Source organism: Gymnodraco acuticeps, unplaced genomic scaffold (genome assembly GCF_902827175.1).
Source record: "Gymnodraco acuticeps unplaced genomic scaffold, fGymAcu1.1, whole genome shotgun sequence".
NCBI lineage: Eukaryota > Metazoa > Chordata > Actinopteri > Perciformes > Bathydraconidae > Gymnodraco > Gymnodraco acuticeps.
In genome coordinates this window covers 1909899-1937462 of record NW_022989800.1, presented here as the reverse complement: position 1 = coordinate 1937462, position 27564 = coordinate 1909899, and the positions used below count along the sequence as shown (strand labels likewise).

General features: G+C 41.0%; 1 protein-coding gene across 4 annotated transcripts in view; it reads left to right on the top strand.

Annotated features, from left to right (window-relative positions):
• The window catches only part of LOC117552038 (zinc finger protein 239-like), a 51090-nt gene extending 24789 nt beyond the window's left edge, over positions 1-26301 (top strand). For 2 of the 4 annotated variants that reach the window (XM_034225251.1, XM_034225234.1), the window contains exon 3: positions 25442-26301. In XM_034225251.1, coding sequence (XP_034081142.1) covers positions 25442-26109 — 668 coding nt within the window. In that variant the 3' untranslated portion in view covers positions 26110-26301. Of the gene's footprint in view, positions 1-12832; positions 14166-25441 lie in introns of those variants that run through there. The other 2 variants (XM_034225261.1, XM_034225242.1) reach the window with 1 other exon arrangement.
• The last annotated feature ends 1263 nt before the right edge of the window (positions 26302-27564 follow it).

Genomic DNA, 27564 nt, shown 5'->3' with positions numbered 1-27564 from the left:
ATCAATAGGCGTCTTCAGATTTGAGTGTGGTCTCACCGTACATCAATTACATCACAGAGTAGAATAAGATTGAAACATTCAACCACAATGATTGCTCAGCCAATCATAATAAAAAATCATCACTCATCAATGTTTGGATCATCTTTTGTCAAAAGCACAATAATGAACACACACAAAACACAGATGCATAATAGTACAAACATCTATTTCAAAATAATATGTTTTAATAATTAACCATTAGTTGATCTCACTTATCAAACTATAAAATCAAAACCAGCTTGCCATTTAAAGGTTTACTTTAAGGCAATCATTTTTAAACTCAGGATCATAAGAGATCCAGCTAAGGTGTACACTTCACAGTTGTGATTTGATCAATCTGGAATCTGCAAAATTGCAGTGTCTTCAATTTTAGGATTACTTTACGTTTACTTCATTACATATTAAATCAAAAGACTATGGCATGATAACCAGGGCTGCACATAACTGGTGCGCAGGTGCGCTCCGCCAAAAAAAGAGCACCGTGTCATTTGAAAAAAGGCACATTTGCGTACCAACATTGAGAAAGAGAGAGAAGCGAAAAGAGAGAAGAGAGAAATATATTTGCGAGTTGAACCTATGATATAAACTCAGGGTCGGCCCGTAGCACTGGCGTAATAGATGTTCGCCTAGGGCGCCAGCTCTGGGAGGGAAACAAACATTTTTGACCGTTGGTGCTCATCCTAATTTTCGGCCTTGATGTAACGATATTCACAATTAAGTAAATGTAACACCCTTTTTACCCCGGTTACACGTTTCATTTGCCCTGTATGATGGGCGCTGTAAGTGATTAAAATGGGGGATGTTGGCTTATCTGGCGCCCGCAGCTCACAGCCAAAATGCGAGTGAGCGAGGGAGGGTGCACCGGTACCGGCGCTGTTGTTATTAGAATCTGGTGCTAGCTGCTTTAACGGATATAAGAAGAAGATGTTTCTACAATAATGTGGAGGGAGAGTCCTCTCCAGTCAGACTGTGAGGCTGATAACTACAGCTCAGTGAGGTAAGGACTCTGAGTGTTTGGATTAGATAGTTAACTTTAGTCTAAGTTCAAATGGTTTGGTCACAATTTATGTAAACACATATTTCCAAGGCACTCCTTTATAATTATCGGGATAAACAGGTTTGAAATCATTCCAATGTATACTATAGGACAGTAACCAAAAATATCCTTTAAAACTGGAGAGACAAAAAAAAATGCATAAATAAATAAATGTTAAGGTAAAATAAGATATGAATTAACAATATAAATAAAATAAGTTACATTAATTTGTTATTGGCTATGGTAGGTTATTGGTTATTTTCACATAGTTATTTGATTACATCCACTTTTCTAAGATGACAACAGAGACTTTCGACCCAAAACCAGCAGCTATCGCAGACTCAACCAGAGAGAAAGTAGTAGGCCTACATCATCAGCTACCATGTCTGACAGAGAGGAAGACAGTGAGGAGAACAGTCAGGAGGGTAGTGATGACAGCTTGTAGGATTACTGGTCGTGCTAATGTTGTCTTGTGTTCACCTCTGCATGTGTGTTCTGTGTTCACCTCTGTGTGTTCAGTGCCGTGTGTCTGTCAAATAAAGTCAAGACCCCCTCAAAAGTTACAGTTTATTTCATTTTAAGGATGAGCACCAAGCAACATCTCCAGGTGCTCCTTTGCGAACCAGGGCAAAAAAGTTATGTGCACCCCTGATGATAACATAATTACATTACTTCAACTATCAATCATTATGTCATTTCAAAATCTGAAGGGAAAATCAAACAATTCTCAAAATGTTTAACAATCTGAAAAGGAAAAGTTAGGCAAATATTCAAAGACTTTTGTAAAAACCTGGAAAGGAAGGATTACACATTCTTAAAACTTGAAACATCATTTTAGGTCTGTCTGTGCATGGGTAATACATTGAAGAGTAGTGTTGTTAAGCCTGATTGCTGGACAATTAATGATATTAACATTATCTGTTATAATATTAGAAATATCTTATTATTCAATACCTTATAATCTGAAAATATCAATTTATTTATTTTGTTTATTGTGAAAGTGTAATCTGATCTGACAAAATATATTTATCACCACTATTTAACACATGTCTGGTCATTGGAAATATAAAAACAATCATTAATTGTACATCTGTAAACATCTGGTCATTCAATTCAAATGTTATCTTTGTACGAGAGCTGGAAGAACATGTCCTCCTGACTCGTTCTCCTCTCTTTATGACACAGAATGTCTGGTGTGTAAAGGCATCCTGATACTGTAGATTAGCACTGAGGTGCTGATTGGCTCAAACTCTTCTTCATAAGAGCGCCATATTTCAACCCCCCCCATTGCTCTGCTTTTGTGTGGCTCATTCAGTGAGCACTGTAGTTGACCCCCCCCCCCCAGTGACACGGAGGCTCATCTGCCTGCATTCCTTCTGCTATCTGCTTGAGAGCAGTGCAACTGCGTATTCCAAGTGGCGCATCCAGGTGTGTCCCCCCCGTGATGGGAGAGGTTAGGAAGACATCTGCTCCTCCAAGAAACATGGAACCTTGTATTATAGAAGCCTCTGAAGCCCTCGCTCGTCCTGCAGGGTTGTCTGCTTGAGCCCACCGAGCAGAAAGATGAGGAAGCATCCCATCTCCTCAGAAAGTTGAAAAGTAGAATCCTCTCATCTCGAACGACCTCGTGCTTCCTTCCCCGTGGCTGGGGTGCCCTCTTCAGCCGGAGAGTGTGACCCTCTCTCTCTGACCCTTGGCCTTCAGAGCTGTTCTAGTTATTGGGTTAACACTTGATAGGGATGTGTTCCTGAGTGAAGACAACTCAAGCTAATGGATTAGCACATTATCATTTAATTACAAAAATAGGATAGGCCCCTCAGAATTATTTGGGAGCCTTCCTGACACATGCACATGCATAAATGTAAGGTTTGTGTTAGTCATTTAACATACAAGAATCATATACTCATCAGTCCAAAGCAGAGACATTTTATTTTAAGTCAAAGGTGAGCTTGTCCCTGTGGATATAACCCCTTCTCAATGATTCTAAATGTTATATTAATTCACCATTTACCTTTTGATAAAAGATTAGTTTAGAAATACATTTCCTCTTCCATAAAACATAGGTTTGAGAAATAAATGTTCCAATATGAAATCAATTACTCAATATAATTGACTCTCCCCTCCCTTTTCTTACATATGTCCCATATGTTATAACAACGTAGGAGTCTATTTAAACATGGTATCGTCTATAATCTATTAATCGAGAAGACTCAGTATCAGTATGCAACTCGCAAATATGTCTTCTCTCTTCTCAATCCCTCTCTTCCCTCTTCTCTCTAGTCTCTCTTCCTCATCTCTCTCTATTCTCTAACTTGTGTTACATATGAAATAAACTTGGGAGTCCATGTAAGCATGGTATAGATCATAATCCATTACTCGAGAAGACACAGTATCACCTGTGCGCAGCTTATAAAAAACAATTGTGAGAAACATATATTATGCAGGAAATGTATACCTTTGTTGAAAAACAAAGCATATCAGATTTGGGAGGAAAAGCCTCATCCCCCTTAACATCTGAGTTACCACTGAAGGCATAGCATGAATGATAGTGGGTGTCTGAGGGTGTCATTACTGAGAAATGTCAAACAAATTCAAAACCTTACATTTGAAAACATGTTTGCATTCCTCCACTTAAGGTGACGTTATCATTGGAAACAATAAAAACGAACCGTTTTGATGTAGAATATATAAATTGAATCGTCAGAGCAGAACAGAATGGTCGTATTGTAGCCCGAGTACCGTGCAGCCTCTAGTTTTTTCCAGGTGGAAACATCGTCCATATAATGTGAATACATGCAGAATTAGACGGTAAGAGGCCCCTGACATTAGGCCTATTCTAAGAATAGTAGGGGCTTTTAACAGCTCGCCAACTTACAGGCATCCTCTGCATAGCAGTATGAATAGCCTTAAAAAAACAAACAACCCACTATGTGGTAACGAGCGCCATGTATCTGACCCAAATGCCCTAAGTGAAGCTGTTAGTCTCATCTGACTGACCCAAGGGTTGGTGCTGGTGTGACAGGGAGGCTTCCAAGTGTTCAAAGCAGAGGTCAAGCTTTCAGTTCATGGCTCGGTGGGGGGGAGCAGACCCACGTGAGACAGTATCAACGGCTGTAATGTTCAGTTTGAGGAGCGTCATTCTCTCTGGGAGCAGGAAATGGTGTCCATTCTCGGACCAGACCATTAATGTCATGTAGAGCAGCCATAGCATCTCTGTGACTGCACTCAGCCGGACCGTAGCAGGGTAGAACTGGGTGACTTTTAGTGAAGCCGTCCAAGGCCATAGACAAAATGGAACCACGCACTAACAAAGGGACACAAGTAGTGGTGCACGATAATTATCGGCCTGATAATTATCGGTCCGATATTAGGAATTATGACGTCATCCCGATAAACCCGATAAAAGTATTAATAGCCCCGATAATATACAATATATTTTTTGGGTAAAAAAAAAGAAAAAAATACTGCGGTGTGGGTGGATTGGGATGAGGGGCGCTTGTTTTTCACTCGGCTCCTCCTGTTTTGCCAGTACTGTGGTATTAGTGGTATTAGTGGTTTAGGAAGAGGGGAGTTTTTCACAAATCCAGCGCTCCCTAACTCATGCCTGGCTGTGACGTAAATGGTGTGCGGCCGTGAAGCCAGGACAGTAAACAAACATGTCGTCGGTAGTATGGGACTATTTCAAAGTTTCAGAGTTAGATAGTTTGCTTGCTATTTGTATTAACAAATGCAATGCAGAAGTTCCACGAGGAGGGAAAAAGGCAACGAGGTATAATACTTCCAACCTGATTAGTCACCTGAAACATCGCCATCGCTACGACGGTGTGTTAAAAGCGTACGAAGACGCCTGCGCTGCTAAACTAGCGGTGAATCCAAGCCAGCTGCAAAGGCACCAGGGCTTTTACCTATCGACGAGGCTTTTGAAAAAGGCACTTTATTTGGGAAAATAAATATTGTCACTTTGAAGAGTCAAAACTGTTATTGGCTTTGTTTTGTTCATAGTAGTAATGCTCATGTCATTTGCTCACTACTAGTCTTTTTTTTACCACCAGGTGTGCAAAAACTACAGGTACATTTAATATATATATATATTATATTATTATCGGTTATCGGTATCGGTCTTGAGAAGCAGGAAGTTATCGGTATCGGTTTCAAAAAACCAATATCGTGCATCCCTAGACACAAGGTCATCAATGTCTCTCTTTACCTTTGGCCCAATTGTAAAACAAATTAGTGGGAAAAATGTGGAACACTAATCCATCATCATGTGAAATTTGGAGTTCATTTAAATAATTACTTATGGGTTGAAATCAAATTAACATTAGAACTAAAGTCACCTCAAAATTGGACTTGCACGGATCAGAATCTAAGCAATACACCATTTTCCCAGCTCTGTAATGAAAAGGACAACAAGATTAGGTACATTACGGGAGCGTTAAAACACCCAAACATGCACACGTATCTTATTCTAGTAGAGATTAGAGGACAGGTCTAATGTTGTGAACAAAATTATCAAGTCAAAGTTTTAGTTATTTTATCTTATGTACCACAGTTAATTTAATAATTTAAGGAGCAGTAGGTAAGTTTGAGAAACCGGCTCGAGATACACTTTTTGTTATATTCCATGGAATGCTCTTAACATCCCGATAGCAATGAATATCTTAAGTGCTTTGACAAAAAATCCATAAAAAAATGTCATCTGTAGAAGCCGTAATACTGTAAAAAGTACAACCAATCCGGCTAAACGGATTGGATGGCCTACCTGCCTGTCAGCCTACCATCGGGGCACAAACTTATCTCGTGCCCTCATTGGTCAATGTGCGCGTTCGTGTGTGTTGGAGGAGGGGCTCTATAAGGAAGTGGCAGATTTTCTCTGGTTGTGTATTTTCAAATTCTAGCGATCTCGAGCCGGTTTCTCAAACTTACCTACCCCTCCTTTAATCTTGAATTACTAATAACTCTAAAGAAAGCAACAATTTACAAAGTGGATAAAGTGAATACTCATCCAAAGTGTGTGTGTGTGTGTGTGTGTGTGTGTGTGTGTGTGTGTGTGTGTGTGTGTGGTGTGTGTGTGTGTGTGTGTGTGTGTGTGTGTGTGTGTGGTGTGTGTGTGTGTGTGTGTGTGTGTGTGTGTGTGTGTGTGTGTGTGTGTGTGTGTGTGTGGGTGTGTGTGTGTGTGTGTGTGTGTGTGGGTGTGTGTGTGTGTGTGTGTGTGTGTGTGTGTGTGTGTGTGTGTGTGTGTGTGTGTGTGTGTGTGTGTGTGTGTGTGTGTGGTCAAGTTTATTTATATAGCACTTTTCAACACAAGGCAATTCAAGGTGCTTTACAAAAAATGAAAGACATTAAGAAAATGGCATTTAAAATCAGTCATTAAAAAGAAAAGCTAATAAAATAAACATTAAAAGAAGAAATACATGGATAAAAGTTACAGTGCAGTCTAAGATATGAATAGTTCAATTAAACATTAAAAGAAAAAATACATGGATAAAAGTTACAGTGCAGTCTAAGATATGAATAGTTTAATTAAAAGCAGCGACAAAAAGAAAAGTCTTCAGCCTGGATTTAAAAGTAGTAAGAGTTGCAGCGGACCTGCAGGTTTCTGGGAGTTTGTTCCAGATATTTGGAGCATAATAACTGAACGCTGCTTTACCATGTTTAGTTCTGACTCTGGGGACAGAAAGCTGACCAGTCCCTGAAGACCTGAGAGATCTGGATGGTTCATAATTTAGCAGGAGGTCAGAAATGTATTTTGGGCCTAAACCATTCAAAGCTTTATAAACCAGCAGCAGTATTTTGAAATCTATTCTTTGACACACAGGAAGCCAGTGTAAAGACTTCAAAACAGGAGTGATGTGATCCACTTTCTTTGTGTTAGTGAGGACTCGAGCAGCGGCGTTCTGAATCAGCTGCAGCTTCCTAATATATTTTTTAGTGAGACCTGTGAAGACACCATTGCAGTAGTCGAGTCTACTGAAGATAAAAGCATGGACAAGTTTTTCCAAATCCTGCTGTGACATTAGTCTTTTAATCCTAGATATATTCTTTAGGTGATAGTAGTCTGATTTAGTAACTGTTTTAATGTGACTGTTGAAACTCAGGTCAGAGTCCATGACTACACCTAGATTTCTGGCTTTATCTGTTGTTTTGAACATTGCAGACTGAAGCTCAGCGCTAACTTTTATACGTTCTGCCTTGGCTCCAAAAACCATTACCTCAGTTTTATCTTTGTTTAATTGGAGAAAGTTCTGACACATCCAGTCATTGATTTGTTCAATGCACTTACTCAGTGTTTGAATTGGAGCATAGTCTCCTGGTGAAATTGTTACGTAAATTTGTGTGTCATCTGCATAGCTATGGTAACTTATTTTGTTGTTTTTCATTATCTGAGCCAGTGGTAGCATGTAGATGTTAAAGAGAAGAGGCCCCAAGATGGAGCCTTGAGGAACCCCACATGTCATATTTGTCAACTCAGATGTGTATTTACCTATAGAAACAAAGTTGTTTCTGTCCTTTAAGTAGAATTCAAACCAATTTAGAACTGTTTCTGAAAGTCCCACCCAGTTTTCCAGTCGGTCTAGTAATATGCTGTGGTCAACAGTGTCAAACACAGCACTGAGATCTAATAATACTAACACTGAAGTTCTGCCACTGTCTGTGTTTAAGTGGATGTCATTAAAGACCTTTACAAGAGCAGTCTCAGTGCTGTGGTTTGGACGAAATCCTGACTGGAACACATCGAAACAGTTATTTAAATGCAAGAAATTACTCAACTGTTGAAAAACAACTTTTTCAATGATTTTACCTAGAAATGAGAGGTTTGATATGGGCCTGTAATTGTTCATTACTGAAGCATCTAGATTATTCTTTTTTAAGAGCGGTTTAATGACTGCAGTTTTCAGGGCCTGTGGAAAAATACCTGAGTGAAGAGATTTGTTTACTATATGAAGTAGATCTGAGGCCATGCAAGGCAAAACATATTTGAAAAATCCTGTTGGAATAATATCAAGGCAGCAGGAGGAGGATTTCAGAAGTTGTATAATGTCCTCTAGGTTTTTATCATTAATCTGATGGAATTGTGTCATGGTGTTTGAATTGATGTTAAGTGGACACAGAGACAACACATTTGCTGTTCCTGATGCAGAGGCACTGACTGCTTGTCTGATTTTCTGAATTTTGTCAGTGAAAAAGGAGGCAAAATCATTGCACGCCCTGGTGGATAGAAATTCAGAGGCTACTGACACTGGGGGGTTAGTTAGTCTGTCGACGGTAGCAAACAAGGCACGTGCGTTGTTTTTGGTAATAATGTCAGAGAAGAACGATTGTCATGCGTTTTTCAATTCCAAATTATAAAGGCCAAGTCTCTCTTTATAGATTTCAAAGTGAACCTGGAGATTTGTTTTTCGCCACCTGCATTCGCTTTTCGACATTCTCTTTTTTCTGTTTTCACGGTCATGGCCTTTCTCCATGGAGATATTTTCTTGCCAGACACTTCCTTTACCTTAGTTGGAGCAATGGCATCTATAACATTTTTAATTTTTGAATTAAAATGATCTACTAGCTCATTTACTGTAATGTTAGCAGGGGCAAGTGTGGAAGAAAAATTCTGAGTAAACATTTCCCTAGTATTTTCAGTTAAATATCGCTTTGTGGTTATCTATTTTTGAACATTTTTGTGAACAGAAATAGAGCTCTCAAAGAAAACACAGGAATGGTCAGAGAGTGCAACATCAGTCACCACAACCTTAGAGATATTCAGACCCTTTGAGATAATTAAGTCCAGAGTGTGCCCCTTATTGTGCGTGGGCTCCGTCACATGCTGAGTCAGTCCATAGCTATCAAGAACACAAACCAGTTATTTTGCCCCTCTGTCCTGGGGGTTGTCAACATGATGTTAAAATCACCAACAATGACTAGACGATCAAAGTCAATACACACTATAGACAGCAGTTCAGTAAAGTCATCAAAAAAGCTTGCACAGTATTTGGGTGGTCTATAGATATTTAGGAACAGAGCTCGAGAGGAGCATTTCAGCTGAAGGGCCACATATTCAAAAGAATCAAAGTTCCCATAAGATGTCTTCCTGCATTGAAGGGAATCATTAAACAGAATAGCAACTCCACCCCCTTTCTTATGCATTCTTTCCTGACTCATAAAACTAAAGTTGGGAGGTGTTGATTCGATAAGAACAGCTGCACTGTTATTTTGTTCAATCCAAGTTTCTGTTAAAAACATAAAATCGAGATTGTGCTCAGTGATAAAATCATTGATTAAAAATGTTTTTCCTGCCAAAGACCTGACATTTAATAAAGCTAGTTTAAGTTTGTTAAACACACTATCAGTCATGTTTTTTGTAACAAGCTGTGGCTGACATGGAATCACTACTAAATTAGATAAACTCACACAAACGTTTGAGCGCTTCCTGTATCTAAGATGATTCACCGCTCTTAATCTATTACCTATCAACACAGATATCGGCAAAGCTATAGGCAGGCAGGGCCCCGGCATGTCCTGGAAAGAGTTGAGAGTGCCATACGCCCTTGAGCCTGGACCCAGCACATATCAGTAAGAGTTTGTTGCATTTTATACACACACATCCTTATCAGGCTTCGGAGACTGCAGATGCTTTCTTGATGAAGACGGGGGAGATGGTGCGCGTCTCCGCGGCGATTTTGGTGGGCGTCGTTGAGGAGCAGGGGTAAAGGACATGCTGCCAGCCCTGCGTATCGCCTTAGTTTGGTTATTGAACTCCAGGAAGGAATCGGTGCCAACCCTCTGTATCTCCTTCATGTGTTCAACGATCTCCAGGAGGGTGGGCGAGGGTGAAAGGGTGAACGGAGTATCCTCAAGGGCGTTGAGAGGGGGGGGGGGGGGGGGGGGTGACGGGCAGTGGAGACTCCTCCATGTGACTCATAGGTCTCCCATAATCAGAACATTCCTCAGGCGGGTGCAGTGATAATTCTTCAGGGTTTTCTGCGCGATGTGTTGTGTCTTTCTCCTGTTTTGATTCCTCTTGCCGCTTGTCTTTGGCAGAGGGAACAGATTGATGACGCAGGCAGTTGAATATGTTAGAGATAAACAATTTCACTCCTGACTTGTTCAGGCAAACTCCATTTGCCTTGAAAAGATGTCTGCGATCCCAGAAAAAGTTAAAATTGTCAATAAAATGGACAGAATGGTCAGTACAGGCAGTTGAAAGCCAGGTGTTCAGTGCAAACAATCTGCTGAATCTCTCCACTCCTCTTCTGACTGGCGGTAGAGGGCCACTGATGAACACCTCCGCATTTAGAGAGCTGACTGTTTCTAACAAACATTTAAAGTCTTCTTTCAGCACTTCTGACTGTTTCACAACATCATTTGTTCCAATGTGCAGTACCACATTCTTCACAGTCGGATGTTCAGCCCCAATATGCAGGATCTTCTCAGCCAAGTCAGAGATCACATCCTTGGGAAAACAGAGTACTTTGGTGTTGTTCTTACTACACAGACCTTTTACATCTCTTACAGCAGAGTCACCCACAATCAGAGTTTCAGGCCCAGTCGTTAGCTTTCCCTCTAGCCTTTTACTTTTGGAGTAGCTATTGGTCCTTACCCTGCTGTGTGAAGAGGACAGGTTATCCAGGTCATCAGAAAGAGATCTCCGGTTCTCGGTCAGCGGAGCATATCTGTTCTGGATTGGCACACTTGATGGTTTAGGAGGATTGTTTGTAATTCTCCCTTTAGCAGCTGTCCACTGCTGTTTCCTAGTATGAATAGGGGTTGAAGAGGCGCTCTTCCTGGGTGATAACAATGCAGGCCAGCCGGTCGCATCACAGATTTCAGAGCGCTGGGCTCTGCCTGTTATCCGTCCTCCCAAATCCCATGGAAATGATTTACTCTTAGGCTTTGCACCCAGAGAGTTCCAGGGAGGACTGCCACTTGTAGATTTATTACCCAGTACACTGTATAAGTTTGTGGAAGTCATCTGTAGAGAACGGAGGAATTTTGCTACCAACTATCTTAAGCTAAATAGCATGCAGTAGCCTACCAGGCTTTAGCTGTTGCTAGGCCACGCTACTGTAAGACTGAGGTCGTCGTAAAAATGTTGAAATATGGCTGAAACCCTCCGTCTATTTACGAAGATGAACTGTCCCAGTGATAAGTTAATGTCCAGGAGCCGCTGCTCGAAATTTTCAGAGAATAAGAATAGGAAAATCAGCATAAAAAGTAAGCAGAGGCAGGAGCAAGCAGAAAAGCGTCTGCACTGTAAGAAAGATAAAGATAAAAAAAAAAAAGGTTTACAACATCTGGGACAGCAGTGAGAATGTTTATGAGAAACAATCCGTAGCTCAGACTGAACTCGAAGGAAACTAGACTGGAATTTTTTGAAGAAATTGAAACACTTGTACATTAATTAAAGACATTTGACATTTAGCTTGAGCTGGGTTCAATACTCTCTTTATGGTATTTAAATTGGGCCAAGTAGAACCCCTTCATGGATTTGGCTTGCAACACAAAGTGATACTGATCTCTGTCTGTTAGGATTTGGAAGTCTCATGATTTATAGTTTGGGCCTGTGAAAGAGAGGCCCTTGGAAAACAACATCTGTCTTTGAACTGCAATTACCGATCTTAAAGAGATTGCAACATTATACTTCTTAAAAAAAAATTGCTCAATTCATTTAACACATTTATTATGCATACAATAAAAAACCTCAACAAATATATTGATCCTGGCTTAACCAGCGACCTTTACTCTATTGTTCATAAGCTCGGTTTCAGAAAACCTGTCAGTAGTTTAACAACTATTAGAATTGTAGTAATGTCTATAGACCAATTGTACTAGAAATAATTTGAAACAGTTTAATAAAGAATGTTAAACTATATTTAAAAACTGTAATTGCACTTCAATTTATATTAATTATCTGATTCCAGTGGCCAGTTGGAATAGATAATCAACAAAGTTTCCACTTTGCACCAACAGCGCAAAAGGTTTCAACAATAATTAGTATTATGTCTGAGTCTAGTTCTGTCTTATCTGCTTTGTTTCGGAATGTGTTCAATACATTACGTTTTTTTAAATTCATTATTACCATACAATACATAGATTAAGAATAAATGAAACAAATAATACAACATTGACCTAATTGAGCAGACAGATTTTTTTTAACCCTGATCTCCTCAGGCAGGTGTCGTTAAACATCCACGTGTAAATAACTATCCTTATTTTAATGTTGCGCTTTGTGATTGTGCGGCTTGGATCTGCGGCAGTAAGCCAGATAGACGACTTATTAAAGCGCTTTTCAAGGTGCGCTCCTTGAATTACGTTCCACACTTTATTCATAAGCACATTTTTCCACTTCCAGTATTCGACTTTCATTTATTGCATTTCCACAACATGCGGCACAAGCCTTTTATAACTTGATAACTTAAAGGGTCATTGAATGGTTAAAAACCGTTCCTCAACGGCGTCTTTCTAGCAGGTTGTCCATCACTGTCACTTTAGAGCAGACGTCATGGTGTTAATGTTAGTGTATTAATGCACAATATGGTTAGATATAGGTTAGAAGTTGCTGTATTAGCTGTGGTTTGAACGTTGATGTATTACTGTGGTTAGAATGTTGCTGTATTACTGTATCAAATATAATAAACACAAACGGTTAGTAAAAGTAGTATTTTGTTAACTGAAGGTTTGTATTAACTGAGTTTTTATTGTGTTAACTGTATATGTATTTATGCTTTTTAGATTTACTTTCTCTCTTTCTCTGTCCATCTGTTCTAGAAACCGAAAGGAAGAGAGAGACATCACAGCTGTCAGCAATGTGACAAATCCTTTACAATATCTGGACATTTAAAGCGCCACCTGCGTGTTCATACTGGAGAAAAACCGTACAGCTGTGAAGAGTGTGGGAAAACGTTCACTCAATCTGTTAATCTCAAAACACATCAACGTACTCACACAAGAGAAAAACCGTACAGCTGTGAAGAGTGTGGGCAAACTTTCACTACATCAAGTAATCTCAAAACACATCAGCGTATTCACACGGGAGAGAAACCATATTGGTGTGAAGAGTGTGGGGAAACGTTCACTACATCAGTTAATCTCAAAATACATCATCGTGATCACACAGGAGAGAGACCATATTGGTGTGAAGAGTGTGGGAAAACATTCACTGCATCAGGTGCTCTCAAAAAACATCACCGTATTCACACGGGAGAAAAGCCGTACAGCTGTGAAGAGTGTGGGAAAACTTTTACTCAAAATATTGTCCTCAAAACCCACCAGCTCATCCACACTGGAGAAAAACCATACAGCTGTGAAGAGTGTGGGAAAACATTCACGACATCAGGTGCTCTCAAAAGACATCAACGTATTCATACTGGAGAAAAACCGTACAGCTGTGAAGAGTGTGGGAAAACATTCACAACATCAGGTGATCTCAAATCACATCAACGTATTCATACTGGAGAAAAACCGTACAGCTGTGAAGAGTGTGGGAAAACCTTTTCTCAAAGTTCTAACCTTAAACTCCACAAGCGAATCCACACTGTATAGTTTTGAACGACTATGAGAGCCAAGCTAGCTGTTTCCTCCGCCTGATGTCCTGAGAGCTGTATTGTTATATTTTAAGAGTCTTTCTGAATTGAAGTCTGACTTACAGTTTTTTATGTTCTAACCAGCGCTCACACTATGCCAACACAAGGCCACAGAGATGCCGTTTCTCCCGATTTAATTCATCTTTGTAATGGTTCCTGACTTATAAAGAAATGTTTTGCTATGCTGTATTTCAACCATGGTATTGATTTTCTTTTTTTACATTATATCTCAACTGCTAGCCTCGTTAGGCTGCATTGAAGGAATTTAGTTTCACTGTTCATTAATCTGCCGAGTAGTTTCTCCAATAATCTGTTTAGTTAATAAAATGTTGTGACTTTAAATGTTCGATTGAGATGTTTTTGATAGTTCCTGTTGAGTTGGCAGTCTGTTCTAAAAGAAGAACCAATGATAAATGTATCCAGAAAATATTCACGATGTTTTCAGTTTGATTCTGTTCTCTTTTGTTTAAATGGTCAGACTTTACCAAAAATAAAAAGGCCTTAGAAACAGACTCACATCCCTGCATATTTTTTGTGTTTTTCCAGCACATCATAAACATGTCATTCCCTTGTTTTAGGGCAGGCAGGTCACTAGGGTTGGGTACCGAAATCTGGTTCCGGTTCAGACACAACTTTCTACACACAGCGGCTCCGCTGCCCGTTTAACAGCCTCATCTTTGTCAACCTTTCTTATGATCTTTCTCTAACATGTAATGAAGGTTATTAAGCGTTTTAGCTCCTATGCTGAATCTGAACAGGAATAGTTAAAATCAAATAAAAAAATCAGCGTTTCTCTAACAGTGCTGGGATAGAGGGATATGAAGGATGTCTAAAATGCATGATCTGTTTAGTATTTTGAGAAAAACACATCGACATGTTTTTTATATATCATATACTCATAATGTATGCGTAAAAGTTACATAATAGGAGACCTTAAAGACATGTTTGGCGGTTTCCGATTTATTGCAATCTGTACAGAGTCCAGTGGGGTGCCTGCCAATTCTGTGGAGTGTCTGGTTTAATCCTGTGTGTCCTTAACTTTGTAATGACCTTTTTCTTCCCTTGGGCTCCTGCTTAGTCTTCTACCCCTACATGTTTCTGGATGCTGTAGAGATGCCTTCCTGTATCGCTGAGATCCCAGTATTCTTGCCAAGTTTTTAATGATTATAATAAGGGCTGTACAATTGTTCATACTGGGTAGTTTATTTAGTTTAAAAAAAAATATCCGCTGATTTACAGACGTTTCTTTCCCCATGTTAGTCAATGGGAAAAAGTTGTTTTGGGCCGGGTGACGTCACGGACTGATACGGAAGTTACAGTACCGCCGTTTGGACACAACGAATGTTGGGCACAGAGTCCGGCGCACTTCCTGGGGGCTTGGGGTTGACACAGAGTCTTATTGCAAAGACTAGAGCACTTAGTTGGCATACAGGGAACTGCTTTAGGTTGGTTTAGGTCAGGGGTGCCCAACCAGTCGATCGCGATCGACCGGTCGATCGCGGGGAGATTCTCAGTCGATCGCGAGATGTGTCTAAAAATAGAACAACAATATTCTGTTTTATCGTTAATGTCCTATAACATAATCTTCCTGTGCCAGAATAATGCACTTGAACGCATCAAAGCTTTGTGATTGGCCGGCGTGACCCCATGTGTCGGGGCGTGGCTGGTGGGCAGTGGGCAGTGCACTAGTTCGCTAACATTGTCCGTGTCAACAGGAGTGACAGTCCGCACACACACAAGACCGCAATTATGGCAGAAGCAAAACATATATAATTGTCACTCCGAGTGGGAGGATGATTATTTTTGTATCTATTCCAATTCAAAGTCCATCTGTCTCATCTGCAATGCGAGCGTAGCTTTATCGAAGAAGGGTAATTTAGGAGCGGCATTTCAAAACAGTGCACAAACCATAGGCTACGAGACGGAATTCCCTCCTAATTCTGCCCTACGCTCCCAAAAGGGGAGGGGCCTGAAAGGACAGCTAAATGCACAGCAGTCCATTTTCACCAGGCCCAACAACAAGAGCAAGGCTGCTACCAGATTATCTTATCGTGTCAGTCACTTCTTGCGAAACACATGAAGTCTTTCAATGACGGCGAAGTTGTGAAAGAAGCATTCCTGGAGGCTGCCGACACGCTTTTGGGGGACAGTAAAAATAACAGTAGCATTTCAACAGGTTTTTGATATAATAAAAACTCAAGTTAGATACCGTTATTAATCAGCTGTAAGTTTTAGTTTATTTGAACTTATTCATTATAATTATTGTACAAAATGGTATAAGAATGCAAACTTAAATTGATTATAGTCTATTATCAATTCAGGTTAAGAAACTAGTGTTGCTTGCATCCTATTTTAAAAGGCATTTATTTTTATAATCTACTCAAATGCAACAAAAAAAGGGTTTGATTCTATTAATTTTGTCTTTTTTATTGCACTTTGGCTGCAGATTCCTGTGTAGCTTCAGATCTGAGTTGTCTTATTAGTAAGCCTAATTTTACTTGTGTAGCAACCCTATTTGTATATAATGGCAAAGAAAGGGTTCAGAGTATTTTCTTTTTTCCTGTGTCATATGTGGCAGCACTGTTCAATGTTTCTTGAAAACATTACCCACTGTAGTATGTGACGTGTGAATAAACTCTGTATCAACAATACTGTTGTGTGACTTCAGTTAAATACTTGTATGTGTGTAGATTAGAAAGAGGTAAGATAAAGGATCTGCAGTATTTTATGAAGTATTAATCGTACAAAGGTCAGTTTTATACAAGTAGAAGTGTGTGTTTACCTGGTAGTAGGCTGTCAGTAATGGCTACGCCTCTCTATTTGGACTGGTAGATCTCGGCAGACTGGCAACTTTAAAAGTAGCTCTCGGTTCAAAAAAGGTTGGGCACCCCTGGTTTAGGTCCTATCTATCTGAACGCTCTCAGTTTGTACGTGTCAACGATGAATCCTCCATGCAAACCAAAGTTAGCCATGGAGTGCCACAGGGCTCAGTGCTTGGACCTATTTTGTTCACACTATATATGCTTCCGCTAGGCAATATTATAAGGAATCATTTTGTAAATGTCCACTGTTATGCGGATGATCCATCCATCCATCTTCTCCCGCTTATCCGTGGTCGGGTCGCGGGGGTAGCAGTTCCAGCAGAGAGCCCCAAACTTTCTTTTCCCTGACGACATCAACCAGCTCTGACTGGGGGATTCCAAGGCGCTCCCAGGCCAGCGAAGAGATATAATCCCTCCACCTGGTCCTAGGTCTACCCCTTGGTCTCTTCCCAGCTGGACGTGCCTGGAACACCTCCCTAGGGAGGCGCCCAGGTGGCATCCTAACTAGGTGCCCGAACCACCTCAACTGGCTCCTTTCGACGCGAAGGAGGAGCGGCTCAACTCCGAGTCCCTCCCTGATGACCGAACTTCTCACCTTATCCCTAAGGGAGACACCAGCCACCCTGCGGAGAAAACCCATCTCGGCCGCTTGTATCCGCGATCTCGTTCTTTCGGTCATGACCCATCCTTCATGACCATAGGTGAGGGTAGGAACGAAAATGGCCCGGTAGACAGAGAGCTTTGCCTTCTGGCTCAGCTCCCTTTTCGTCACAACGGTGCGGTAAAGCGACTGCAGTACCGCTCCCGCTGCTCCGATTCTCCGGCCCATCTCACGCTCCATTGTTCCCTCACTCGAGAACAAGACCCCGAGATACTTGAACTCCTTCACTTGGGGATGATACTCAACTATATTTATCCATCAAGCCTGATAAAAACCAATCACCTAAATAAAATTCAAGACTGCCTCAAGGACTTAAAAACGTGGATGACCTTAAACTTTTTGATGTTAAACACGACCAAAACTGAAGTTATTGTACTCGGCCAAAAGAATCTACGAAACAAACTATCTAAAGATATACTAGTTATGGATGGCATTCATTTGGCCTCCAGTGAGACTGTAAGGAATCTTGGTGTTATATTTGATCAGGATTTATCCTTTAACGCCCACATAAAATCAATCTCAAGGACCGCCTACTTCCATCTACGCAACATTGCCAAAATTAGGCATGTCTTGCCTCAAAACGATGTAGAGAAACTAGTCCATGCATTTGTTACTTCTAGGCTGGATTATTGTAACTCTTTATTATCAGGGTGTACCAAGAAGTCAGTCAAGTCGCTTCAGCTGATTCAAAATGCTGCAGCTCGTGTACTAACCAGAGTTAGGAAAAGGGACCACATTACTCCTGTTCTGGCTGCCTTACACTGGCTCCCTATAGAACACAGGATATCATTTAAAATTCTTCTTCTCGCCTACAAAGCCCTTAATGGGCAGGCGCCATCTTACCTTAAATAACTCATTATACCCTACTGTCCAACTAGGGCATTGCGTTCCAAGAATGCAGGGTTGTTGGTTGTTCCAAGAGTCTCTAAAAGTACAATGGGAGCCAGAGCGTTTTCTTATCAAGCTCCACATTTGTGGAATCAGCTTCCAGTTTGTGTTCGGGCGGCAGACAGCCTATCCGTTTTTAAGAGTACGCTTAAGACCTTCCTTTTTGGTAAAGCTTATAGTGATAAAATAAAATAATCTAATAAGAGTGCATTGACATAGATACGTTGTGCATCTTCACCTATACATTTTAGTTCTTACTCTTTCACTTAAATCCTAACAACTTAGATCTTATATTTAAAACTTTATCCAAACCTTTCCCTTCTATGACCTCTCGAGGTTCTAATAGAGGGTAACAGGTTGCAGAGAAGGCCTAGCCCGGCCCGGGAGTGTGGAGCGTAGCCACAGACCTACTCCTTACCTCTAAACAATTCAGATTCCAGTGGGGACCTTTCTCCCTGTGTGCCTCTCCACCTCTGTTTTCTACTTCTTACTTGCTACCCTTTTCCCTCAACCTATCCTAAGGGAGTGCATGTATGTAGACACGTTAGTTTAGCTGCTATAGGCCAACCCAGTCTCACAAAAAAACGTGTAATAACTACGTTGGTCCACAACGTAGGATGTAGTATTTCTACAAAAACGCCTCTGAAATTGTAAAATCCCTACGTTTTTTTTCACCATTCATTTCCAATTGCTGGCGTCTATGTCACGTGATCTTCACATTTCTCCCTGCAGAAAAAAAAAACATGGCCGAACTTTGTTTTATTCTCGGTGTAAAATGCCTATTTTAAAGTTAGTTTGGCCATTAAAATGCATTTTGATGTCATTTGATGCGAGAAATATGAGTTGTTATTTCAGATTATGTGTGCAGTGGATGCACATGATCTTTAGTTTGCTAGTTATTACGAAGATTACTTCAGGAAATTGTGTCTATACAACGTTTTCATTGTCACCAAGGTGGTTGCTAGGGATGCTGCTATCGATATTATTTCTGTTATGTTGTGTAACTGTTTAATGGTGTTATCTTTATTGCTACCCCCTTCCCCGTCAACGTAAAGTGTTGGTCCACAGCGCAAACGTATTAGTTTAACAAAATCCGCATCTCAAATTGTGGCATAGATACGTTATTTTCCCCTGTGCAATTCTCCATTTACTCAACAATAACACATAAATGAATTATCCTTGTGTTTATTTATTTGTTTGATTAATAAACACAAGTTGGAGTCCGTCAGGACCGAGGGTTGGAGCAGCTAATTTGCTTTACAGAATATTACACCCGGAAGTAAGTATTCTATCCGCTTCGCTTGACAAACCCTGTGATAGTCCTCAAGCTATGTGATTGGAGAGTGTGCCGAGCGTCGAACAGCACTTGAAATGGAATGGAACCACGGCAGACTGTCCAAAACTGGATTTGAACGGGTCCACCCCATCCACCACCCCGTCCCCAGAACTACACATGCTGGCTATTGTGTTTCGCAACATGTTCTATGGCACGTCTCTACTGGGAGTTGTAGTTTTAAAAGACGTTTTCGTATTTCCCATAATAAGAAGTGGCCAGTATTAAAGGGTGTACATCCCTGGAGGTTTAGGGGATAGGAAACACTCAAATGTAAAACATATAATTAATAAATGGGTGAAAATTGCTTGTGCCCCTAGCATTACCCACATGCCAGCTAAGGTCAGAAGAGCTTTATTTAACAGCTGGTCTTATGTTTGTGACCCCTCCTGTTGTTAATTGATAAGCCTGAAACATGCACTTGTCAAGGTTCAGAGGCACATTTTGCAAATATGGCAGTAGCCATCAATCATCTTAAGATAAGATATACTTTATTGATCCCAAGTTGGAAACATTTGCGTTACATCAGCATGTGTAACAGTTGTAAATATGCAGTGGTGTTTATTTGTAAATCATTTAGTATAATCACACAAATTCTGTGTTTTATATTTAATAATTCTGTGTTCTTTATTTATTGATTGTTCAATACCTGACAAGATGAAAAATGTGGTCGCAGGTTCCTCAACAGTGCATTACAAGACATCTATCAATATGTGTGTACCTCCACCATTAAACTGTCGTATTCTGCACATTTCTTATACTATCTACATATATCTTATATAAGAGTACAATACATATGTATAATATCAGTTAAAATAAGTGCTTCAACATAGTTAACATTGCTGGAGGTATACACAAAGTTTTTCATTCATTGCATAACTACACCGTTTGTGTATATGATATGTCAATAAACCTTAGAAAATCTTGAAATCTTGAAAGGGATGTGCAAAATAGTCATTATATACAGTCTTTAATTAACTATTAGTAGAGAATAACGAGTAATGAATATACTTTATTGGGATCCTATTAATATCTAATAATAAAAATAATGAAATTCAATGACATGCTTTAACCACTAGGTGTCCCTTTATATCAGCTGTGCACCTTTATGGTGTAAATACAGCCTATCTACTAATTGGATCAAATATAAAAGTCAGCCGAATTAGTGTTGATACTGCAAGGAGACGTATTGTGTGAAAAGAAATGTAAGATGTTGTTTAATGGCTGATATATTTATGATCCATGTCACGTTTTCAGTGTTGGCGGCAGTTCCTCATGTTTGTCTCGAAGTCTTCTCATCAGGGCTCTATAAATAGAGAACTACGGCAGATATGTAATATGTAATGCAGCCGAACCGTGTATTACAATGCCGTTATGTGATGACTTTCAAAGAGAAAAGCAAGCACACTCGGAATAAAGTGTTTTCGGTCTGTTTCCGGTATTTGTTTATGACGATGTGATGTGAGATGTGAGACTGGAATTGCACAGGGGAAAATAACGTATCTATGCCACAATTTTAGATGCGGATTTTGTTAAACTAATACGTTTACGCTGTGGACCAACACTATACATTGACGGGGAAGGGGGTAGCAATAAAGATTACACCATTAAACTGTTACACAACATAACAGAAATAATATCAATAGCAGCGTCCCTAGCAACCACCTTGGTAACAATGAAAACGTTGTATCGACACAATTTCCTGAAGTAATCTTCGTAATAACTAGCAAACTAAAGATCATGTGCATCCACTGCACACATAATCTGAAATAACAACTCATATTTCTCGCATCAAATGACATCAAAACACATTTTAATGGCCAAACTAACTTTAAAATAGGCATTTTACACCGAGAATAAAACGAAGTTCGGCCATGTTTTTTTTTTCTGCAGGGAGAAATGTGAAGATCACGTGACATAGACGCCAGCCATTGGAATGAATGGTGAAAAAAACGTAGGGATCTTACAATTTCAGAGGCGTTTTTGTAGAAATACTACGTCCTACGTTGTGGACCAACGTAGTTATTACACGTTTTTTTATGAGACTGGGTTGTATAGGCTTGGACTGTTGGGGGGGGGGCACCTTACTCCGTCTTTCTGGCTGTTTGTACCTGTGTACTCTCATGTTCCGATTAACCCAGTTTCCCCCAGATCTCTTTTTTGTGTCCATATATACGCCGGGATCCTGAGTCGAGGCTAATCCTGTTGCTGTGGTCGTGTGTCCTGGATCCTCTATCCTGAGTACTGGATCTGAGTCCTGGACTTCGAGTCGTGGCTGAACCTGTCTCTGCGGTCCTGCCAGACTCTCACCATACTACTTCCCTGATGGCTCCCACAAGATTCCTGACATCCTCGTGGATTCATCTTATTATTATAGACACATGCATTTCCAAACATTTGGACTACCTATGTTGTAAATGTATTATCTTCTCGATTTACACACGGCATCTATTGCACGTCTGTCCGTCCTGGGAGAGGGATCCCTCCTCTGTTGCTCTCCCTGAGGTTTCTCCCATTTTCCCCTTTAAACTGTGGGGTTTTCTCTGGAAGTTTTTCCTTGTACGATGTGAGGGTCAAAGGACAGAGGGTGTCGTATTGTCATACTGATATTTTGTACAAACTGTGAAGACCACTGAGACAAATGTAACATTTGTGATATTGGGCTATATAAATAAACATTGATTGATTGATTGATGTAGAATCCATTTTGTTTTTGACATTAAATATCCCTGCTTAATGTCAAGAAAAAGCATTTATTTGTAACTGAACATGGTGAATGATTACAGAACTGAAAATAAAAAAAACATTTACAACACCTGTGAAAACACTAATCTCCTTACAACACTATTTAGCCTTTTTCAATGTTGGCTTTACATGGTTCCTAATGTATTGCGCATGAGAGCCCCCGCCTCACTACTATCCCTCCCCTGGGCCAGAGTGAATACCACACCATATTTTAGATCAGGCCGGGGTTAGGACTCTGTTCTTCTCACGTAAAGCACAAATCCAATCTTAAATAAGTAAATGTAAGATATGCAAATGGTACTCTTGAATCATCTGATGTTGAGAAATAATTTAGTGATTAATCTAGCATTTAACTAGATTGCCATGCCTGGTCTGTTCACAGAAAAGATTTATACATGTTAAACACCACTGCCTCCAAGTGACAGAATTGAGCAATAGCATTTCTGTGTGAAAACATTTTTGATTGAACTGAGCAAGTGAATACATACAACCCATATAGGCAGATAGCTAATGTTTAACAGTGTATTTATTGACGAGAGGAAAGCATAGGTTCAGGCTCAGTCAATGAACAACTTTATTTTCTTGACATTAATAAAACAGCATGGATCAGAGATCAATAAAGCGGAATGTCTGCCTTTCTAATACTCCTCTCCTTCCTCATCCTCCTCATCTCCCAGGCTATCAGCTCTAACCTCCTCGTAATCTTTCTCCAGAGCGGCCATGTCCTCCCTGGCCTCAGAGAAGTCTCCCTCCTCCATACCCTCACCCACATACCAGCACACAAAGGCACGCTTAGCGTATATCATATCAAACTTGTGGTCAAGCCGAGCCCAGGCCTCTGCAATAGCAGTGGTGTTGCTCAGCATGCACACAGCCCTCTGGACCTTGGCCAGGTCTCCACCAGGAACTACAGTGGGCAGCTGGTAGTTGATGCCCACCTTGAAACCAGTGGGGCACCACTGATTGTAGAGCAGTGAGAAGGAAAAAAGCTTGGTGCGTCAATTCATTACATTGCCAGTATTTTTCGTTGTTGTGAAAAATAATCGCAGCCTCTGATTTTTTAACAGCCCCCTCAGTCATTTCATCCTGGAGCCAGGCCTGCCGGGACCACCAGGTCGTCTAAGGAGGGGGGCACCGGCCCAGGTCGGACATGGAGCAGGTCAAAGCTTCAGTGCCGCTCTAGTGGGATCGTGCCTGTGAATAGACGCTAGTGAAGCCTGAGCAATAAAGCGGGATCCAGATCTGTGTACTGTAGTGGAAATTTCTATTATATCCTGATATGTTTAAACCAAATGCTTCTCATTTCCTGAGATGTGCTGTTTTCCTCTATCTACTCTACTTCAAGGCCACAGAGCTGTTTTGGCTACTGGGTTGAGACTCACACAAAGTCACACGAGAACTTCTACAGCTCAAGGCCAGGTGTCTAATAACAATGTGACCGTGTGAAGACAGATTTCTTATCTTCTCATCATTTCTTGTATATAAGCCTTGCTGCCATATTGAACAAACACTCGCGCAGAATATTCTATACTCTGTGAGACCTGTGTCTATATTTTATTGTATCTAATGTTTGTTTGAGGCTTCAAACAAACATCACCAGAAAGACAACTCTGTCTGATTCAACATTTATTTGTTTTGATCACTCTGACTTGTACTCTACAGTATTGGGTTTTTTAGATTTCCATAACAATTGGCGCTGCGAGCAGGGTCTCTGCAAGTTTGATTGGGAACACCTCCGGACGCTGGTGGTGGCCGGCTCCAGAATCCTCGGATCCTCCTCTACCCCGACAGAAACCGTATGGGACGAGAGGACCAGCGCCGGGGGTGGAACCGATTGACTTCACGAGATCCAACGAACTGAAAGGCTTTCAATACTCAGTGAGATGTACAGTGTCTAAATTGTTTAAAGTAAACGTAAGCAAACTCCATGACATTTATGAGAGGGGCTGCTCGAAGGGATATTTGGGGATATCCTGGGTTTACGATCAGTGTTTGTGTGATTTGTACTGAGAAACTAATATCACATCATCGACGGATGAACAAAATAGTGTTTTGATAACACGGGGTGTTTAGAGTAAACACTTAAAGACTTTGTCATAGGAGCAAAGCAGAGGGGGGGCTTGTACACTCTCCTGAGGGTTTGATTGTAGATGTCATGCGAGCAGAAATGGTGAAAACAGTCTAAATTAAATATATGGACGGAAATGTTCGGATTTCCAAAGGGAGGTTTTTTGAGTAAATTAAAAATCAAGAACCTAAAGAATAAATTACAAGAACATGAAGATGGAATTAAGGTTAAAAAAAAAAAGTTAAAGTAAAAGACTTATATAGAAAACTGGACACTGTTAGAGATTTAAAGGGATATCTGGTCCGCTTTTCAAATCTCCGCGCGTTCCTATGAAGCTGCTTATAATACAGGAAGGAATCCATATCTACAACAATAATCTACTTTAATGGCAATATGACAATGCAATACAATCATTACAATACAACATGATATATTACAGTTATATTGTAATGCTTAAGGAGTAATGCCGGCTTACTCCTGCCCCGGTTCGCATACTGCAGAGCTACTTTCACCCGAGGGCAGCATGTGAAGAAGAGGCCGAACGCCAGGGATCCTCCGGATATATACCAGAGTAAGAAGGAGGGGTTTGGTGTTAGGTCAGCTGGTCATCTTTTCAGGTCATCTCATTGGGAGACGCAACGCTGGCCAGCAGGAAACCAAACAGGCTCACTTTCCAACAAAAGGTCTCGAGGCCTGCATACCTACACCTCCCCCACAGAGCAATAAAACCCTGTTTACTCCAACCAGCCCAGAATGTTTATAGCCATTTGTAGTCCTTACATTTATGAAAGGATAAAACAGAGAAATCAATATAAAACACAAACACAGGTATTGTTTGAACAGTATTCACTTAACTGCTACTATTGATAAGCACCAGAGAAACCCAAGGGACCTCTCTTAATATCACAACCACTGTAGCTCGTTCTAAGTTGAATGCAAATCAGGACATGCTCTCACCTTCCCCCATCTTCCTTTGTCCTCAAAAACACATGTCAACAGGCCCCATATCCAGCTCACAGTTTTACCCAACTTATTCCCATTTTAAGCTTATCCATAGTTTGCTAACATGAATAAATACAAATATAACTCTACAACACTCACAGAAAGTGTTTATAATAAATACTGGGAGGATTAAGCAGAATGCCGTGAAAGAAGGCAGTTGGCCTTGGGCATTAAAGAAAATATTAAGGTTGAAGATGAATGTGAAGAAAAGAAGGAAAATAAATTATTTCCAAAACCATGTAAACCCCAGACATCTCTGTGTCTTTCCATTGCAGGCGTGGGGGATCCTCTCCTCGACTGTGGATTTCCTTTCCCACCTTCCCTCGCTGTTCACCTGCCAGCTGAGGAGGCGGCTGGACCAGAGGCCGCAATAACTACAAAGTTCTCCGCCAAAGTCGACATGTCAAGAATCTGGGCATGCAGGCAGAACCGGGAGGAAACAGTAAATGACTATTACCACCGCTTAGAAAAAGTGTTCATTGAGAACAGCGGCATTATCAAACAAGAGGCCGGTGTAGGAGTTTGGGAAACACACCTCTCAAACGCTTTCCTCACAGGCCTATCCCCGGCTATTTCTTCATCAGTGCGAAACTCCTGCATTGGCGTAATGGACGGTGCCCGGCTGGAAGAAATTCGCCGACATGCTGTGCAGGCTGAGAAACGCCTCTCAGAAGAAAAAGCCAGTGAGGAAAAGAGACGCCGCGCTCGCAAAGAAAAGGCCCAGCTGACCATGGTCCAGGTTGTTACAACCACCGGGACTCAAGGTGATGGCCAGGGCAGAGGGAACCGAAGAGGAGGAAGAGACCGCAATAGAGACCGCAATAGCAGATGTTATAACTGCGGAGAGATGGGTCATCGGTTCGCTGAATGCCCACACGAGAAGCAGAAAAAGAACTTTCGATCGGATAAATCGGACTGTAACAAAGACAATTCTTCAAACTAACAGTAGTCGAAGGAGGGAGTGGGGAAAGGAAGGAAATTCGGTCGGGAGAGAGAGAACCACTGCCAGCAGCATCTAACCAGGGAAGTGACACACACACACACACACACACACACACACACACACACACACACACACACACACACACACACACACACACACACACACACACACACACACACACACACACACACACACACACACACACACACACACACACACACACACACACACACACACACACACACACACACATCATGCTATTGAGTAATTGGACAAATGTAGAAGACATGTCTATGGGTAAAGAGGGTATATATGACAGTGAAACAGCATTTGAGAAATGTCCCACACTGACTTTTGCTGTCATGGGTGTTGATGTTACATTTTTTGGCTGATTCTGGGGCTACACATTCTATAGTAAAAAGGGCAGATTTGCCTGATTGCAAATTTAGTGGTAGATTTATGCACTCAATAGGAGCGGCTGGGGTGACTGTAAAGGAGAAGTTTTTGTATCACTTCAGAGTAGAGATAACGTTGATGATAGTAATCCATTTCCCACATCAGTCAAAAACAGTTTCTTTTATCCTCCGTCTGCCCTATAAATACTGGGCAGAGATCTGAAACTCCGGTTCGGCTTGGATCTCATTTTTCAACAAATGAGGGTTTTAAAGTCTGGCAGCCATCTCCTACGATGGTTCAAAAACTGGCAGTTGATGATAAAGAACTGTGTGAATGTGTATCTAATGGCTGCTGACATATCCTGATTCTCAGGTGTTGTTGCGGTTTGACTGATCAACGTATTTTCCACCTGCGGTGTTCATGGAAGCTTCTTTTTGCATTGTACTAACGTTGTTGATGATCCGTGTAAATGCTATAATGAGAGTTTTCTGTTAGAATGTGTGAATGAGGAGCTCATGCTTAAAACTATGCTTGAAGTTTGCTGCGCAGCTGGTTCCTGTTGCACACCCACACAACACAAACTGTGTCAAATCCCAGGGGCGGTCCACACATTTCACTAGCCAGGGGCCCCACTGATAGATAGAGAGATTTGGGTCTAATCGTTAAAGATTTGGAGTCAGTCACTGATTGGACACCTACACACACAGAATATGTCATGTACACATGTACATGTGTCACGTGATGTGTATCAAATGAAAATGTGCACGAACGTAGCCGTTCTGCGCACATTGCTGTTGGTTGAGGATGATGAGGTAATTCTCATGTCTCTGAGCTTCCTGCCGCGCTTTCAGATGTGCCATACTCACTCTGGGCAGCTCACAGATATGACGTATGTTTAATGTCCACGTTCCGTTCAAATCAACCCCTGTACCCATTGAAACGTGAAGCTGTTGATGGCATTCGGCCAGTGTTTACCTCTCTGCTTAAACAAGGGGTCATTATTCCGTGTAACGATACCGGTACGCACTCCAGTGTTTCCTGTCAAAAAGATCAGAGACA